Source organism: Theropithecus gelada, chromosome 6, assembly GCF_003255815.1.
Source record: "Theropithecus gelada isolate Dixy chromosome 6, Tgel_1.0, whole genome shotgun sequence".
In the NCBI taxonomy this organism is placed as follows: Eukaryota; Metazoa; Chordata; class Mammalia; order Primates; family Cercopithecidae; genus Theropithecus; species Theropithecus gelada.
The window spans coordinates 115,766,760-115,786,386 of record NC_037673.1 but is presented as its reverse complement, the minus strand read 5'-3'; the positions used below and the strand labels follow the sequence as shown (position 1 = coordinate 115,786,386).

Sequence of the window (19,627 nt, the reverse complement as noted above, 5' to 3'; positions counted from 1 at the left end):
TTTTTAAAATGTCACATATTTTAAGTCAGCTAAATTGGCAGAGATCTTAAAACAATAGTATATCCCCCAAAAAAGTTTCTGCATGATTGTTTATTTAAAATATTATGACTCTGGATGTAAATACATATGGGCTTACATAATGTATGATTATCCATATAAACGCTCAATTAAAATATTTAGTTCATCCTTAACACCTTTTGTTCTAATAAGCATAATAGTAAATATTTTATCTCATTGAAATTATTTAAAGCTGTTTGAATCTTGATTTGTGAAGAAATTGCTGAAAAATAACTTAAGGTTAACTACATCAAACAATATTATTGTTTGCAATGCTGTCAGATTTCTCCATGGCAAAATAGTCACGCATGGTTATTGCACAACTTATAGGTACAGGTTATTATGTGCATATAAACTCTCTACATAATGACAGTGTTTTCACTGCAACTTGCTCAACACATTTAAAATTGTTGAAATACAATTTACAAACATACTTTTAAGATAAAAGTATCCTGAGGATATTACAAAATTCATTTTATCAGCCCTTCATTTCTTTGCTTTGACTCTTTAATTTCCAAGATAATCATTGCCCATATTTTATTACATAAAATGCTCTTATTATATATTTCCTATTAAACAAAATATATTTAAGTTAAATAGTATATAATTGTCCCATAAACACTTAGTCTCATCTGCCTGTAGTCTCATTGGTTAAAATCAAGTATTTATCAAGTTTTCTATAATTCTGAATCAGAAAAGGTACAGCACAAAACAGACAGAAACAGGGTTAGCGCATTTAAGTTAAAAGCATTGTGCATTTTAAATATTTTGGTCATACTTTATAATAAAATATTTTGGCAAAAATAAAATATAAGGTTTAGTTTATTTTCTATTAATGGTAGATCTGGAGAGTATTTTACATTTCTAAACAGTGTCTACTTAATTTGACTGTTTTCACATTTGTTTCTGAAAACACTGCTATAAGCTTTTCAGAATTTTGAGATTAAAAGCACCTAAAAATAAGATAAAATAAAATTTAAGTAAGATATGTTTGATGCTCCAAAAGTTGACAAATTCACAAACTTACTTTAAGTGTCTTATATGATATATGCCACCACAGAAACTTTATTGCCTGCTAAGACTTACTTGACTAAATCTAATCTTTAAAACAATAATCCTGAAAGTCTCCTTGAAACTTATTTGAAAATTAGGATGGGAACTCAAAAATTTTTTTAAAATGAAAAGCACAGTTGCAAAAAAAAAGTTATTCTAGTGGCCGTAGTTGTTATGGCACAAAAACACATGAAAAACCAGTTTTTGCTAATATGTACAACTAAGTTCAAATAAGATATGTAAGATACACACACACACACACACTATACATACATATAACTTGGGCTCCAGAGGGGAAACTGATGAAAACCTTACATAATGAGCCATCTGGCTCATTTATCACTGACATCTCAATGACAATTTTAATGAAGATGTTCATTATTTTTTTCATTCTTACTCAAATGTCTATCATTAAGAAGAGTGTGAGATGTATAAGGCTAATAAAGGAAGTGAGAGTGTGGTGAATTAAGGGATAAGTATTATGTACAATTGCCTTTTCAAAAAAGGTATTTTTACTGTGGAAGAAATTCATGCAGAGATGCCTGTGGAAGAGTACTAATAAGAAAACAAAACACCTTTAACACTATGACATACTGATTATAATATTCTATGATATGTATTATTACAGCATTACTTACACATTCTACTTTAGGCAATGTAATCTACTTCTGAATGACCTTGTTAATTTTTAAGGCATCAGTGCATCAAGGGCAAAGCTCCATAAAATAAATATAAAAACAAGAAAGCATTAGCTAATTTGTGGCATAGAGAATGATTACTGTATATTACATCTGGTGACTACTTCCATGTAGGTAATAAATTGTACATCTTATTGTAAAAATGTTATAGCATAAATTTCACATCATTTTTCAACACTTCATTTAAAGGGCTAAACTGATCTGGCAGTATTCTCATTTTCATTGTTCCATCAGCTCCACAGGAGAAAATGTGATTTGCGGGCCCTGTCTCAATTTGCATCACTCCAGTTCCAATATTCCTAAAAATGGACTGCCGAGCATGTTCACTGACAAAAGTATGGAGAAGACCAAAGGTAGAGAGACTCCAAATCTGAAAGATATTAAGAACGAAAGGAAAATTAGGGTTGATAATGACCTTAAGAAACCAAACGAGTCCAGGTGCAGTGGCTCACGCCTGTAATCCCAGCACTTTGGGAGGCTGAGGTGGGGAGACCACCTACGGTCAGGAGTTGGAGACCAGCCTGACCAACACGGAGAAACCCCATCTCTACTAGAAATACAAAATTGGCCGGGCGCGGTGGCTCACGCCTGTAATCCCAGCACTTTGGGAGGCCGAGGCGGGCGGATCACAAGGTCAGGAGTTCGAGACCACGGTGAAACCCCGTCTCTACTAAAAATACAAAAAAATTAGCCGGGCGCAGTGGCAGGCGCCTGTAGTCTCAGCTACTTGGGAGGCTGAGGCAGGAGAATGGCAGGAACCCGGGAGGCGGAGCTTGCAGTGAGCCAAGATAGCGCCACTGCACTCCAGCCAGGGGAACAGAGCGAGACTCCGTCTCAAAAAAAAAAAAAAAAAAAAAAAAAGAAATACAAAATTAGCCGGGCGTGGTGGCGCATGCCTGTAATCCCAGCTACTCAGGAGGCTGAGGCAGGAGAATGGCTTGGACCTGGGAGGTGGAGTTTGCAGTGACCCAAGATTGCACCACTGCACTCCAGCCTGGGCAACAAGAGTGAAACTGCATCTCAAAGAAAAGAAAAGAAAAGAAAAGAAACCAAATGAAAATTTTAGGCCTGCATTCCTGTGCAGTAAGGAATTTCCAAAACAAAAATAGAGAAAAATCTGTGTAGGCCTAGGATCATAACACCTTGATTCTGTATAGGCTGTTGTAATTTACCAATCGCTTTAACACAAAATACTTAAAAATTCATCCAGTAAGAGAGACAATGTAGGTAACAAGGAGGTTAAGTGTACAATGCTACAGAAACTTGTAATACTATAAGGATTAAAATCAAGGTTTCCTATCTCTTAGCAGAGCTTTTGCTGTATAGTTGTACATTAAGGTAATCTCTTCTTTATATTACTGAATGTTCAACCAGGGATCAGAACAGCTGGAAAGAGGGAAGTACTTGACACCTAGAGGCCCTCTGACCAGGCAAAGCTATATTTTAACCATAAGACAAAGTTAATTATTATAATTTCAGGATACTTAATTTACTAAGATTTTGTATTTCCAGCCCTTATCAAAATAAATGTGTCTGTTTGTAAAGCAAATTATAAGCACCTTTACTTATGTGAAGAACTTAAATGCTTTCAGGACATCTATTTTAGGTTTAGCGAAACCAACTTATTTCCTGGTTTTACTGGAGATCATTTTTTTAAACGTTTATTTACTCTAAGAAATTCATAAATTCATACTACCCCACCTATGAATACATTGTATATTTTCAAGTCTTTTTTTTTTTTTTTTTTAACCTTGATTAAACAATAAACCGCAGGATCAAAGTACAAACTAAAGAACCAATCTAGGCCAGGTGCGGTGGCTCATGCCTGCAATCCCAGCACTTTGGGAGGCAGAGGCAGGTGGATCATGAGGTCAGGAGATCGAGACCATCCTGGCCAACATGGTGAAACCCCGTCTCTACTAAAATACAAAAAATTAGCAGGGCATAGTGGCACACGCCTGTAGTCCTGGCTACTCAGGAAGCAGAGGCAGGGAAATCGCTTGAATCCGGGAGGTGGAGGTTACAGTGAGCCGAGATCGTGCCACTGTGCTCTAGCCTGGCGACAGAGCAAGACTCCGTCTCAAAAAAAAAAGAACCAACCTAACTATAGCATATTCTAAACTAGACAGTCAGTTCAAATAAGAAAGTAGTTTCAAACTAAAGGAAAATAATTCTGTTGGTGTGTGTGTATATGTGTGTATATATGTGTATATATATATGCATATATATATATATTTGATTTTAAGAAAAAGCCTTTTAAAAATTCTATAATTCTAGTCTTTTCCTGGATGAGAATTATGTAAATAATTTGCTGGCTCTAAAAAACCCATCTGATTCTACTAAGTAAGTGTTTAAATTAATAAATTCAATGAAACTAAACCCCTCTAGTCTAGGGTTGCTGATTATTAAAACAACATGGGGATTAGTCTAAACTGACTTACCAATTACCAAACAGGGCTAAAGGACCCTCCATTAAAATTACTAGGTATGTGTTATTAAAATGCAGATCCCTGAGTCTTGGACTTACTTATAGACTGAGTATTTCTGGGATGAGACCCAGCAATTTGCATATTTAATAAGCTGTTTAACATTTTTAACAAGCTGCTTAACATTTTAAACAACCTGTCTTTAAGTTTTCAACACAAAGGACTCTGAAAAGGACTGCTAAAGGCAAGGTTTATCCACAATTCTTGAATTAGGCACTGAGTGACTGGATAATAATATATATGAAAAAATGGGGAACAATGTGGGATAAAAGAAAATTATCAATACATTTCTCAGCCCCTGGAAATTAAGTAAATTATGTAACTCTGAACACGGAGTCAAGACAAACTCTAATATCTGCATTATGTTTATATCCATGGAAAATTTGGTGTTTTAGTATGAATTAAACATATTTTAAAACAAATGAAAAATATAAAATTTTCAAGTTAAATATTATTACATTCACTGAAAGATTAAATAGCAATTACCATTGCTGACTACAAAGGAGTTAATATAACTATTATTTAAACAGACTGATGGCATCGACATGATTAAAGAGCTAAGGTTTCTGCAGATTTCTTTTCATTTTGTAGATGTTGTGGCATCAATTATGTTTACCTTTATATTGCCTTCGGCAGATCCTGTAACAAAGTACTCTTCAGTTGGATCAACAGCAATGGCTTTAACAGGAGAATCATGGCTCTGGAAAAGCTGCCTCTGTTGTCGTTGACAAAGGTCAAATGCATATGTAAAACCTTTTCTGCCACCTGATATTAGTAGCTGATGTTTTGGAGCATATGCTAAAACTGTGGCTCCACTGTCATGGCAGGTAAAAGCTGAAAGTAAATTAAAAACAAAAACACTTAACAATAAAAAGACATAGACTTCTGGCTTTTGGCTAAGGTGAAATAATAGACCAGATTTGCTCTCCTGCCTGAAACAATTAAAAAATCAAATGAAATATAAAAACCAATGATTTGAGACACTGGATGTAAGTTAATGAAGCATGATCTCTGAGAGATGGGAAACAAACTGGGTTGGTCATAAAACTGCCCTAAGCTTACTGCCTAGAGTTTTCTGACCATGGCACTAGGAGAGGAACCCTGGCTGAACTGGTTCCATACCAGCCTCAGTGGAGTACTCAGAAGCATTTGACACAGTAGTGGAGGAAAATCAGCCCTAGACCAAATGTTGCTCTGATCCTGTTTAACCAAGGTCTCCCAGATTCAACTGTTTCCAAGTAAGTTAGACCTATCCCAGAGCAAAGCTCAAGAACATTTACAGAGTACAAAAATAATAGACACTTAATGAGGTAAAATTCACAATGCTTGGCATCTAATAATAAATTAACAGGAATGTAATAAAGCAGGAAAATATAACCCATAAGGAGAAGAAAAATCCATCAATTGAAACTAACCCAGAAATGACAGAGATGACAGAATTAGTAGGTAAGGAAAGTAAAAGTCCATTATAATTATAAGTTAAGTAGAGGCATGAGAGGCCTAAATCAAAATTTAACAGATTAAAAACAGCAAGGCTCAAGATAAAAAAGGAACTGGATGGGATTAACAGCAGATTAAGCCTCGTAAAAGAAAAGATTCATGAATTTGAAGACACATCAGTATCAGAAACATAAAAATACGATACTATTTTTCTTTAAAAAAGAGTCCAGCCTAACAAATTTTAGGGAAAAAATCTGCATATAGCTTAAGGAGAATATTGCATAATGAAGAGTGAGGATTCTGGAGTTAGATCGCCTGGGTTTCAATCCTGGTTTCTGTGTGGGTTTAAATGTGTGCTTTTGCTGAATTACTTAAGTCTCAGTTTCATCATTTGTAAAAGAGATTATCACCAACCTAATAGGGTTTCCTGATGATTAAATTAGTTCATATATGCAGATCATGTAGAGTCCATGGCATAAACTAAGCACTTGGTTATTACTGTAAGACTTGAAATAAAATTAATTATAGAGAAGGAACTTTGACCAGTACTTTGAGATATAACTTCCCAGAAGAAAATGCACACGTTTTAAGTATATACCTTGATGAGCACTGACAAATGAATACATCTGTGTAACCATCACTAAGATCAAGGTACAGAATATTTTCATCATCCCAGAAGGTAATTTCATGCCCTTTCATGGTCGATTCTCCTCCCCAACAAACGCAATCACTATTCTGACTTCTATTCATTCCTTCCAGGAGTTTTATTATTTTGTATATTACATGCAGGTTTATGGTCCAGTTTGAGTTACTTTTTATGAAAAGTGAGGTCTGTATCTGGGTTCAATTTTTTATATGTTGACACTCAATTGTTCTGGCATTATTTGTTGAAAAGACTATCGTTTCTCCACTGAATTGCCTCTGTGACATATTAAAGATAAGTCTACTATATATGTGAGTCTATCAGTGGGCTCTCCATTCTGTTCCATGATCTATGTGTATATTCTTAAACTAATACCACAATGTCTTGACTACTGTAGCTTATAAGTGTTGAAATCAGATAGTATAGTGTGAGTCCCACAAGTGTGTTTTTCTCCAGTATTTGGTTGGCTATTCCTTTGCCTTCCCATATAAACTTCAGAATCAGTTTGTTGGTATCTACAAAGTAGCATGCTGGAATTTTGATTAGGATTGTGTTGAATCTATAAAATCAAGACGAACTGACATCTTAAGAATATTGAGTCTTCTAATCTGTGAATGTGGAGTATCACTCATTTATTTAGATCTTCTTTGATTTATTCAATAGATATATTGGAACATTTTTTAAAGATTTGAGATAATTTGAAAAAACTTGCAGACAACCCACATAGCCAAGAAATACCAAAAAAATTATGAAAAAGTATGCTATGAATGCATAAAATACATGTAGATGCTAGTCTATTTTATCATTTACTACCATAAAATATACATAAATCTTTATAAAAAGTTAAATTTATTGAAATGTACGCACACAAATATAGATTGTAAGTGGTGCCACTGACAGTCAAGAAATGTAAACAAAAATACAGTATGAAATCATAAGTGCATAAAATTAATTATAGTACATACTGTACTACTGTTATAATTTAGTAACCACCTCCTGTTGCTATTGCAGTTAGCTCCTAAGTGTTTCAAGTATACACTTAAAATGCTGTGTGATGCTAATCATTTCCACGTGGGCAGGTCCTCTCTCCAGTAAACTGTATATTGCGGTGAAAAGTGATCTGCTGTGGTACTTGTGAATTCTTCACTGTATTTAGTGCAATAGTGTAAACCTTGAATAACACCATGGGAACCACACAACATGCCACTAGTAATGCTGGAAGTGTTCCCAAAAAGCAGAGAAAAGTGAAGACATTACACGAAAAAAGTTGAATTGCTTGATATGCACCACAAATTAAGGTCTGCAGCTGTAGTTGCCTGCCATTTCAGACGGATAATTCACCTTGTAAACAGATGACATAAACTTTACAGTATCAATAAATACAGTACACTACTGTATGTACTCTTACGATTTTCATAACACTTTCTTTTCTCTAGCTTCCTATATAATACATATACAAAACATGTGTTAACTGGCTATATTATTAACAAGGTATCCAGTAAACACTAGGCTATTAGTAGTTAAATTCTGGGGAGAATAAAAAATTATATGAGAATTTTCAACTGTGCAGGGGTCAGCATCCCAATCCCTATGTTGTTCAAGGGTCAACTGTATACTGGCCTTGTATTCTGGGACCTTGCTATACTTGTGAGTTTCTTTTGTAGATTCTTTGGGATATTTTACAGAAAATTATGTCTTCTGTGAATAAAGACAGTTTTATTTCTTCCCTTCCATTTATATACATTTTATTTCCTATTATTGTGTTACTGCATTAGCTAGGACTTCCAGTGCAATGCTGAATAGGAGTGGTGAGAGGGGACATAATATTGAGTTTACATCATGTTTACAATAACCTTTGGCTATCAGATTCAAAGTAAAGACAAATGATTTTTATATTATCTATGTCCCAATGCCCCCCATCAAGGTATAGTGAAGAGTTAATTATGTATATTGCATCCTTTTGCTTTCAAATCCTACCATCATAGGCAAAATAAATCTCATGGGTTAATAAATACAAGTGTCATTAGTAACAAATCCATTTATAAATAATACTTAGCTTATGAATTTCCTGACTTTCAAAATTTATAAAATGCTTTGAAAACTTACCATGGACTAAACTATTGGCAGGTGCTACAAGAGTATCCCACAAACATACGTTTCTGGAAAAAAAAAAAGATTACTTCTGCGTGACACAAAAAGTTAACAGAATAAAAAATATGTCATATATAACTGTGTGACTAAACCTTGCAATCACAGAAGGTTCTTAAATTTATAAAAACAACAAATACAAGTAACCAACAAATTTATATGACATTAATTTTTGTATTAAAAAAGGGTGCAGTGGTGGAATCTTGGCTCACTGCAGCCTCGATCTTACGGGCTCAAGCAATCCTCCCACCTCAGTGTCCTGAGTAACTGGGACTACAGATGTGTGCCACCATGTCTGGCTAATTTTTAAAATTTTTTGTAGAGATGGGGTCTCCCTATATTGCCCAGGCTGGTCTCAAACTCCTGGGCTGAAGTGATCCTCCTCCCTTAGCCTGCCAAGGTGCTGGGATTACAGCCATGAGCCACCATGCTCTGGCCACATTTGAGATGGAGTTTCGCACTCTTGTCGCCCAGGCTGGAGTGCAACGGCGTGGTCTTGGCTCACTGCAACCTCCGCCTCCCAGGTTCAAGCTATTCTCCTGCCTCAGCCCCCTGAGTAGGTGGGATTACAGGTACCCGCCACTATGCCTGGTTATTTTTTGTATTTTTAGTAGAGATGGGGTTTCACCATGTTGGCCAGGCTGGTCTCAAATTGCTGGCCTCAAGTGATCCGCCCACCTCGGCCTCCCAAAATGCTGGGCTTACAAGCATGAGCCACCGTGCCCGACCCATAAGTCTTACAGAAAATTTAAAACTACTATTATAGCTTAAAAATTTGAGTAACTTTAGATTAACAAGCATTTACAAATAATAATACATGAAGGCTGAATATGGAAACTTGTTTTGTATTCACTGATTCTCTAACAGTTGGACTGACATACATAATAGGAGAGATGCTGAATTTTCTTGAGCACAAAGAAAATTTATTTCTACCGTGTGGGGGGACCAACATACATAAGAAATATCTACGGAAGACGAGCTGAAGAATCTATAGTCTTACAATCCTGTTTCTAGTGCAAAATGAGGCCTTACAGATAAATATAAAAGCTAAGCAAACTCAGTGGGCCTTGATCTCAGAACTCAGCTATATGACAGAAATCAAAAGCGGCAGACAGACATTAGGGCAGGAGATGACACTTTCTTACAACCACAGCTTTTGGGGGTGGGGCTGGAATAACATGGCCAACAAATAATAGTTTTTAGAATAAAAATACTGTATCTAAAGCCGTAAGTAAACTTTCATGAAACACAAGGACAGGAACAATAAAAAAAAGTTCAGCTATACTTTCTCATACTTCAATTTTAGCTATCATCTCTTACCTATTGTCAGTTGAAAGACCAGCTGTAGCTATCAGAGAGGAGGAACTAACGAAGACAAAATCATTGGCTGTTTTGTTATGACACTGCCAAGTCTGGAATGGTTACAAACAATACATGTTACTGCTCTCACTAAAAATGTCATAACCAGGCAAATGTATTCTTCAAAAAGTGATCATGTAGTTTCTGGCTTTCTTAAATCCTCTGTATCATTTTTTTTCCTTTAAACTTTAGAAAAATTGTAAAAGTAATACAGAGAACTTTCATATACCTTTTACCCAGATGCAACAACTTTTTAACATTTTGGCACATTGGTTTTGCTTCTACTTCTCTTTCATATTTGTAGACATCCACACATACACACACTTTTCCTGAACTATTTAAGTAGGCAGCACATGTCATGACCTGTTATGAAATCTCTCTGCTTTTGTTCAACCAAAAGTTCAAAGGAAAACACAAGGAGGTTAAACTTAAAGATTTTCCCCAGTATAGTGAAAATTTTTGTTTTAGAACATAGAAACTAGAATTTTAGATGATACTAAATTATCTTTGTTAAATAATTGACAGGTATTTTTCAAAAATATTTAAGCTTTTAAAAATTCAAGTACATGAAAAAAATTACTAATAGTTATCAAAATTAGAAAACATATACCATTTTTCAATATTCTACCAAACAATTATGAGGTTTCATCATTTATAAAAGCTTCAAAATTATGTTTTAGATATTTCTCTTTAATAAAAAATGAATTTTTTTAAGTATCCCAAAATCACCACACCAAGGATTATTCCTTTGAGCCACCTCCCCATTTCCCCTGGAACACTACTGGAGCTGTGCTAGATTATGTATCCTTAAAACAGACAAAATCCTCTTAATCTCCAAAAGCCACTCATTCACAATTTAAACCAATTTATTTTTTTAAAAGTTAAAAAAAAAAAAAAAAAAAACCAGTCCCTTAGAGAACATAAACTTAAACATCTAAATCTTTAGGCTTAATAAAAATATGAGAAACAGTATTAATATTCTTTCAAGGTACCCTAATCAATCCTCCCATGCTAGATTGCGTTTACTAAGATCAGTACTGTATTCTAGCAATTAACCTTGGGCAAATTACCAGAATCTTAACCTATATTCTTCATTTGATCCTAGCAAAAAAGCCAAGAAGCGATTAATCTATATTCTTAACTTTTTTCTGATAGGAATTGCTTAGTCCTAATAAAGGGCTTCACTGAAGCATATAAAATACAAATTCAGTATTCTATGAAGCCATAGAAAGTTCATAAAAGCCTGCATAGTCCTGAATAGAGATGTATCAATATTCTGTTAAAACAAGAGATGAACAGGAAAATAACAACAGCACCAGCTATAGGATGTCCTTTTCACTTTGTTCATAAGAGATAATCGCAGAAAAATAACCAGATGCATTGGTTTGGTAATCATTCTATTTAGGCATAATATAATAACCAGCTTAGTGAGCTTAGAAAAGGGCTGTAGTAATCCACAGGATATATAGGTATCTGGGGGCATCATGTTGCTTCTATACATGTCAACTTTCCAAATTACCAGAGACTAGAATTTTATGCTTCACAGGGTAATTTTCGCATAACACAAGGACAGAATCTTACAGTAAAGTGACTAAGAACACAGGACTACATTTTATTTATTAGTTCTATAATTCTTGTCTCAAATACATATTCTTGGCTTATTTAAAATGAAAATTCAAATTTTATTTAAAGGTAGAAATTCTTGGCTTACCAGGTATGGCTTAGGCATGCTTCCAGTAACTGGACAACATTTCCAGTTTGTTTGATACAGACTTAAATATCCATCAGCATCAACTATTCCAAACTTAGAGAAAGAAAATATTTAAAAGTATTTAATATAAATATAAAAGCATATATTTATCCTTACCCTCAGTGTGACACTCATATTTTGACTCTTAAACATTTGATTGTATGTCATTTGATTTTTCACTTCACCTATACATGGATCTATTTCAGAAAACCATTCAGCTACTACTTTAAAAATCCCAGGGTAGACATAAAGAGAACAAACATTAGACACCCATTTTATTATACTAGCCTCTAGCACAGTCTATATATTCTCTATAAGTATTACAAAAATAGGATACTGGATTAACAGATTATGCTAAATGACAGAACTTTATCATATATAAGAAAGAAAACTGTTCATTTCCAAAAAGACAAAATAAGGACTTTCAGAAACAAACAATAAGGAAAACACATGAACAAGAGTACAAAGTAAAATAACGTAAGGATTACCAAAGTAAAATAATTCCTCTATGGGCGCTCAGGGCAACTCTGATTGGTAAGATGTCAAAATAATCCAATAAGGGAGGTATGTGATACAGATCTTGAAGGATAAGACAGCAAAAATTTTTTCCTTTGATTATAAAAATAATGCAGCTTCTTCTTCTTTTCTTCTTCTTCTACTTCTTCTTTTCTTTTCTTCTTCCTCTTCCTCATCTTCTTCTTCTTCTTCTATTATTATTATTATTATTATTATTATTATTTGAGATGGAGTCTCTGTTGCCCAGGCTGGAGTGCAGTGGTGTGATCTCGGCTCACTGCAACCTCCGCTTCCTGGGTTCACGCCATTCAGTGGTGTGATCTCGGCTCACTGCAACCTCCGCTTCCTGGGTTCACGCCATTCTCCTGACTCAGCCTCCCAAGTGACTGGGACTACAGTTGCCTGCCACCACGCCTGGCTAATTTTTTATATTTTTAGTAGAGACAGGGTTTCACTGTGTTAGCCAGGATGGTCTCGATCTCCTGACCTTGTGATCCTCCCGCCTTGGCCTCCCAAAGTGCTGGGATTACAGGGGTGAGCCACCGCGCCCGGCCATAATGCAGCTTATTATAAAGTATATAAAATAAAACAAATGTCTGCTTTGGACTCCTACCCTCCTCTGCCTCTAGACCTAACATCTATTAACAATTTGATATGTTTCCTTTCAGATTTGTTTCTATGAATATTCAAAAATTCACAACATAGCATTAAAAAAATGGGATCATAATAACGTTACACAATTACATTTTTGATTTATTGTAACTGTCTTTCCCATGTAAATACACATACATTTAGCTCATTCTTGTGCTGTGTGTAGTATTACACTGTATAGTGGTTTTATAATTTAAAACTTTTCCCATATCGTTTTCAATTTTCTCTAATATAAAAAGGGCTGCTTTGAACATTCCTATATATACATATACCTTTGCATAATTATGTAGGATAGACATCTAGAAATGGGAAAGTTTTGTTAAAGAGCATCACATTAACAGACTATGCCAAAATTAAATCCTATGTGGTAATATAAATTGAGTCATTTTTCTTACACTTTAGTTAACATGGGGTATTATTAAAATCTAAAATACTTGTTAATTTTATGCAGACAAAAATAAGTCTCATTTTATTTGCATTTCTTCAATTATTAGTGAGGGTTGAGGGCTATTGGCCAGGCATAGTTTCTTAGTAAACTGTTAATATCTTTTATCTATTTCTCTATTATTTGTCTTATAAAAAATTTGACTGACAGGATGAATATTATGAATATTTAACCTATTGTTTTTATATTTGTTAAAAATATTTTCCCAGGTCTATTCCTTTTTCTAGTTTCTCTTATGTTTTCTGGAGTAAATCTAGGTATGTTCTTCAGAAAGGGTATACACATAGAATGTGTTAAGTCTCTGTATACCTAAAAATATGTTTATTTTGCCAGCAAATTTGAATGATAGTTTGGATGGACATCGACTCAGTTCCCATTCCTTGTCCATCGGAATTCTGTGAATACTGTTCTCCTATCTATTTGTAATAGGCCAATGACATTTAGTGGCAGGGTGGGATGTGGGTTGTAAGTAACCATTTTTATTCTCACTCCTTTTTAGAGCCTTATAGGATTCTCTCTTTAAAAACCAAAAGATATACAAACAGGATGTGTGCAGGTATGTGTTGTTTCTCAATTTGGTTTGGGGAAATATCTATTATTCCTTTGACTACTGTTTTTCCTCCATTTTTTCTTCTGAAATATTTCCTAAATTATTATCATCATGGGATAATTTCTTAATTTGTGCTTCCCAGCAAGAAACCCGATTTTCAACTATTTCCATTCTGCCGTTTAGCTTTTCTAATAAGTAGTTCCCCGACTGACCACATTTTGGGGAATCATATTTTTTTTTTTTTTTTTGAGATGGAGTCTCGCCCTGTCGCCCAGGCTGGAGTGCAGTGGCCGGATCTCAGCTCACTGCAAGCTCCACCTCCCGGGTTTACGCCATTCTCCTGCCTCAGCCTCCCGAGTAGCTGGGACTACAGGTGCCCGCCACCTCGCCCGGCTAGTTTTTTGTAATTTTTAGTAGAGACGGGGTTTCACCATGATAGCCAGGATGGTCTCGATCTCCTGACCTCGTGATCCGCCCGTCTCGGCCTCCCAAAGTGCTGGGATTACAGGCTTGAGCCACCGCGCCCGGCTGGGGAATCATATTTTTAATTTCCAATAACTCTTTTCTATTCTCCTACTGTCCCTGTTTAATGCTAGTCTGTTCTTGTTTTACAAATGTAATATATTCTTGAATCTCTGAGGAATTAGTCCTCATAGGTTATTTATTATTTATTCTGCTTAATACCCCTTTCCAGACACTTAGTAGTTCTGAAATATTCACTGGCTTTTGGCACTGTATTTCTATTCATAATTGAATATCAAATTCATCAGAATTATTGTGATACAGTGTGGGTCATCTCTTCCATTTACCTTAAGAGGCTTCCCTACTAGAAGAGATAGCATGCTTAGGGGTTGTGCTATTAGACTTCATCAAGGCTAAGGTGAATGAATAGTAAGTTGGCTGCCTGTCAAAGATACCTGGGCAGGCAAAGACAAGCAGTTTTTTGTGCCTTAAAATGGCCTATGCAGAAGGCTGTAGTGAATGTTAAAGCTGAAAAATAAAGTCACATTATAGAAGGTCTTAAATACTTGTTAAAGAATTTGACATGAGGAGCCTTAAAGGGTTCTTGAAAAAAATAATAATGTGATCTCATCTATATTGTAATCATGTAACTATGTTTTTGGTTATATAATATGTTGGCAAGATGCATTAGAGAGATAAGGGTTCAGGTATAGAGATTAGTTAGGAGCAATATAAAACTGACAACCAAAGTGGAAATGCATGACCACAAAAAGCATACTGATACAGAATACAATTGAAAGTACAGTAGAATTGTAAAGGCTTCTGTACTAAGTTCCCTTAATTTCCCATTAAGAAGATAAGAACGTTGCTAACTGGTATTAAGAAACAAGCTCTCAAAATTTTGTTTCACAACTACATAAAACTATATTGACTTTTGTGAAATGAAAATACAGTCATGTGACAAACATGGTAGACAAAAAAGGCTGCAGCATACAATGATAAAAGGAACATGTGAGAATTTTAAGGTTGGGAGGCTGAGGGGAAAGAAAAGGCAAGGTAAACTATCAGTTAGAGTCTGTGAGAGTAATTTTTGGTGAAGCATGGCCCTGAAAACAAAAAGAAGATTGATTTACCCTTTAATCATTTTGTAGAGGCCTAATAAGATATTAGGAGCAAAAAGAGGCAGTTTGGGCTGGTTGTGGGTGCACTGCCTCTAAATTAGCCCTGCTTCACAAGGAGTACTGTTCAATAAAAGATTGCTGTCTAACGTCAAAAGCGGGGGGCAGTTTGAACAAAGTAGGATTATGAGAAGTGAAGACAGTAAAGGATGCTCTAGAGCAGGGCTGGCAAACTTTTTCTTAGGTGGCCATATAATATTTTGCTGGCTATAAGATCTTTGTTCTCCTGAACTATGTATGCTGTTGTAGTAGGAAGTAGCCAAAGAAAAATAATGAATGGGGGTAACTGTGGTCTAATAAAACTTTATTTATAAAACAGGTGGCTAGGATGTAGTTTGCTGATGTTCTGTTCTGGAGCAGTACCCCTTCCTCTTAAAAAACTTTAATATTTGTACAATCACAACAATATCAGGTTAAAATGCAGATAGTGATTGAGTACATCTGGAGAAGGAATAATAATATGCATTTATAATACGCTCTAGATGTTACTTGCTGCTGGATCACATGTTGAGTAGGTTCCAAGGGATAAAGAGAGTAGGAGCATTTAATAATAAAAAGTGTGTAATATAAGGTGAATTGATAATCGTTTGGTCATTAAGAATCACTTAAATGAGTTTTAATGGACACCTACATAACATACTTCCATGAAGAACAAGTGAAGTGTTCTTTGAGAAGAATTTAAAAAAATCTATATAGATGAATACTTTACTATTACCCACTGAGCTGTTCTTTTCAGAAACCCAAACTAGTGATATTTATAAACCTCCAACATAATAAATTATTTTTACCATTTACATTTTTATATAATACCTTATTTCCCTGATAGTTAAATCTCATTCTTGTAACTCTTGAATTGCCACCAGATCGAAAACAGGTTATCTCTTGAGAATGGCCCCATTCAAACATTCTTACACTTCCATCTTGAGCGCCTGTCAGATCTGCATTACAAGAGGGCAAAGATTGCATATTTATTTCAAGAATCTTTGGGAAAAGTTATTTCTTAATCCAATGTGAAAATCTTTATGAAAGAAACATCTAGGAAATAAATCAGTCAATTTATATAAATTTACCTTTGTATGAAATTTCAGTTGAATACTCTTCATCATAAAAATAGTTATACATTTTCCTTTGACTAAGAACACATCCTCAAATACAATAGGAGCATTTAGATCATAACTCTATAAATTTTATTTCCCTTTAAAGTTATCTCAGTGATGTCTTAATAGCCTTTTATTTTTTATAATAAATTATATATTACTCATTATAACAAATTCTTAGGTAGAACCAATCCTTATCATACTATCAATGTTTAAATGTGTATACATTTTTCTTTGAAAAAAATCAGATTAAAGAAGGTTTTAAATGCCATGCTAAAGAAAAAAATCAGTTCTAAGCTATCCTGATTGGCCTAGTATCTCAAATATGTATTATGTTTATTTTTTAATTTTGTAGTTATTTATTTTTTTTTTTAAGAGACAGGGTCTTGCAATGTTGCCCAGGCTGGTCTTTAACTCCTGGCCTCAAGTGATCCTTCCACTTCAGCCTCTAAGAGGCTGGGATTTATAGGAATGTGTCACTGCACCTGACTTCTTGTTTCACTGATAAATATGAATAAGCTAATGACTATTAATTCTTCACTTTGCCATTTATTATTTGTGTTATACTAGGATATTTACTTAATCTCTCTGAGACTATTTCCTTCCTGTAAAAAGGGACTAATGATATATAAGTCACTGGACAGTTGTGAGTAGTAAATGAGATCACTCAGAAATATGCCTATCATATACCACTCAATTTATAGAGTATAATTATCAATATTAATGTGGTATGGAGGTAGTAAAAAATTACATTTATATAAAACATCTAGCACTTGCTAGTCACATATCAGTCAAGTTTCCCTCATTCCTTATCAAATATTTAAAATAAATGAACTTCAATGGGTTTGAAATGTTTTACCATTGGGCAGCGGTAGGAGGGTAGATAGAGTTTTTTGAGACTAGGTATTTGACTGGCTCTACTCCCTTTCCCCCAATGCGCTTGCATAGCTTAATCAGAAAAATAAATTACGGTAGCTGTACTAAAAAAAAAAAAAAAAAAAAAAAAAAATTCACCGAACTTTTCTATTATTATTTTACGATGTTAAAAAATTAAGAGCTGGGTTTGGTGGCACACACCTATAGTCCTACTCAGGTGACTGAGGCAGAAGAATCACTTGAGCCCAGGAGTTCAAAGCTGTAGTGTTCCTTGATTGTGCTGTAAGTAGCCATAAAACTCCTGCCTGGGCAACATAATGAGACCCAGTCTCTTTAAAAAAATAAAATAAAAAAAGAAATTAATTGGGAGGCTATTAGGCTAAGACAGCTCCAGGGCCTTGTGTGCCTATATGAGCAAATCAAAACTCAGTTCAATGTAAACAGTAGAATGAAGCTTAAGCTTAACCAATCAAAAACCACCAACTAACTTCTAACTAGACGCTTATCAATTAGAAACCCCCAACTAACTTCTAACTAAGGACGTTCCACTTTAACCAATCAAATATTGTCTTTGTTTTGCTTCCTTGAACACTTTATAAAAGTTTTCCCCTCATGCCACCTCGGTGAAGCCTTGATTGCTTCTGGTCTGGTGTTGCCCACTTCATGAATTTGAGCTGAATGCTCAAATAAACTCATTATATTTTTAATGTGCCTATGTTTTAAGAGTTCTCAGCAGAGGAACAGGAAGGAGACCCCTGATGACCTCCAGGAGCAACAAGTAACCAGGGCACAGGTACCTCCCGGTAGGTCCCTTGTGCTTACTGTTTCTCATTGTACATTTGAAGGTTACCACTTGAGCTGAAACCTGCAACTTTTACCCTTTAAGCATTTTTCATCCAGATCGGCTCTGGAAGTCAGACTGAACCTGACTGGATTGGGTCCAGTAAGAGGCCTCAGGTAGGTAAGATTTTAGAAGGACAAAAAATCATGGGTTCTTCTGAATTTAAGGAATTCAAGAACTCCTCCAACTGGAACTCCAGCTAATTTTATGTATAAACATTATGGACCCAGAACCTGTGCTTTCCTAGAGAAATGAGTATATTTACCAAAGACAGTTTAGAATTATGGTGGCCACAACAGGGAAGTTTTTAACTTATACAAAATTGTCCATCTACAGGAAGCACTAAATAAAAGGGAATCTCTAATGCTTCACAAACTGGGAGGCATTTTTTATTGGTATGCAGAGGCTACTAGAAGACTAAATGAACTGCAAATTGTCTCTCTAGAAGAGTATTCACAAAAGACAAATGAGAAATCTTAAAAGTCTTCTTCCACAAATACTAGTAAAGTTTTAGCAATCTGGGTGGGTAATCTTGTCCCATTTTCAGGAACACAATTTGGATCCAGATATCGTTTTTATTTATTTGTTTATTTATTATTTATCTATTTTTGAGACAGAGTCTCATTCTGCTGCCCAGGCTGGAGTGCAATGGTGTGATCTTGGCTCACTACAACCTCTGCCTCCTGGGTTAAAGCGATTCTCCTGCCTCAGCCTCCTGAGTAGATGGGACTATAGGTGCATGCCACCATGCCTAGCTAATTTTTTGTATTTTTAGTACAGATGGGGTTTTACCATGTTAGCTAGGCTGGTCTCAAACTCCCAACCTTGTGATCTGCCCGCCTTGGCCTCCCAAAGTGCTGGGATTACAGGCGTGAGCCACTGTGCCCGGCCCAAATATCCTTTTTATAAACTACTGAGTTTGATATTTTATATCTGGCAGATCACTAAAATTTAGAATGAAAACTATAGAATCTGCTTCTGCCTGTATGTTTGTGTATGACTATATATATGTTAAATATATGTGATATTTTTCTATTACCAGATGGTATTGTCAAAATTTTTAATAATTATATATAATGGGCTTAAAGAAAAATAAGCACTTATATAAATTAAGTATTCCTTAAACTTTTAGAAAGATAGAAACAGACCCAAATGTTTTTCAAGTCCATCTGATGTCAGATAATCTTTGGTAAAAAGAAAGCTAATTTAAGTTTGTTGGTTTAATTAAAGCAGGCATATCCTTAGAGTTACCAGCACTAAATATAATGTGATATACACCTTTTATTTTACTTATGCTTACTAGTCAAATACACTCATGTTATCTTTGTTACAAAATTTGTTAGTAAAAAATAAATAATAACTAACTTGATGGCTGGC

The 19,627-nt window shown here is 35.0% G+C and overlaps 1 protein-coding gene across 5 annotated transcripts in view; it reads right to left on the bottom strand.

Annotated features, from left to right (window-relative positions):
* Positions 1-367: 367 nt before the first annotated feature.
* DMXL1 (Dmx like 1) overlaps positions 368-19,627 on the bottom strand; it is a 175,984-nt gene continuing 156,724 nt past the window's right edge. For all 5 annotated transcript variants that reach the window (XM_025388442.1, XM_025388446.1, XM_025388447.1 and 2 more), the window contains 6 exons: positions 16,247-16,374; positions 11,596-11,688; positions 9,846-9,937; positions 8,484-8,536; positions 4,911-5,128; positions 368-2,178 (listed from right to left, as the gene is read on the bottom strand). In XM_025388442.1, coding sequence (XP_025244227.1) covers positions 1,954-2,178; positions 4,911-5,128; positions 8,484-8,536; positions 9,846-9,937; positions 11,596-11,688; positions 16,247-16,374 — 809 coding nt within the window. In that variant the 3' untranslated portion in view covers positions 368-1,953. The remainder of the gene's footprint in view (positions 2,179-4,910; positions 5,129-8,483; positions 8,537-9,845; positions 9,938-11,595; positions 11,689-16,246; positions 16,375-19,627) is intronic.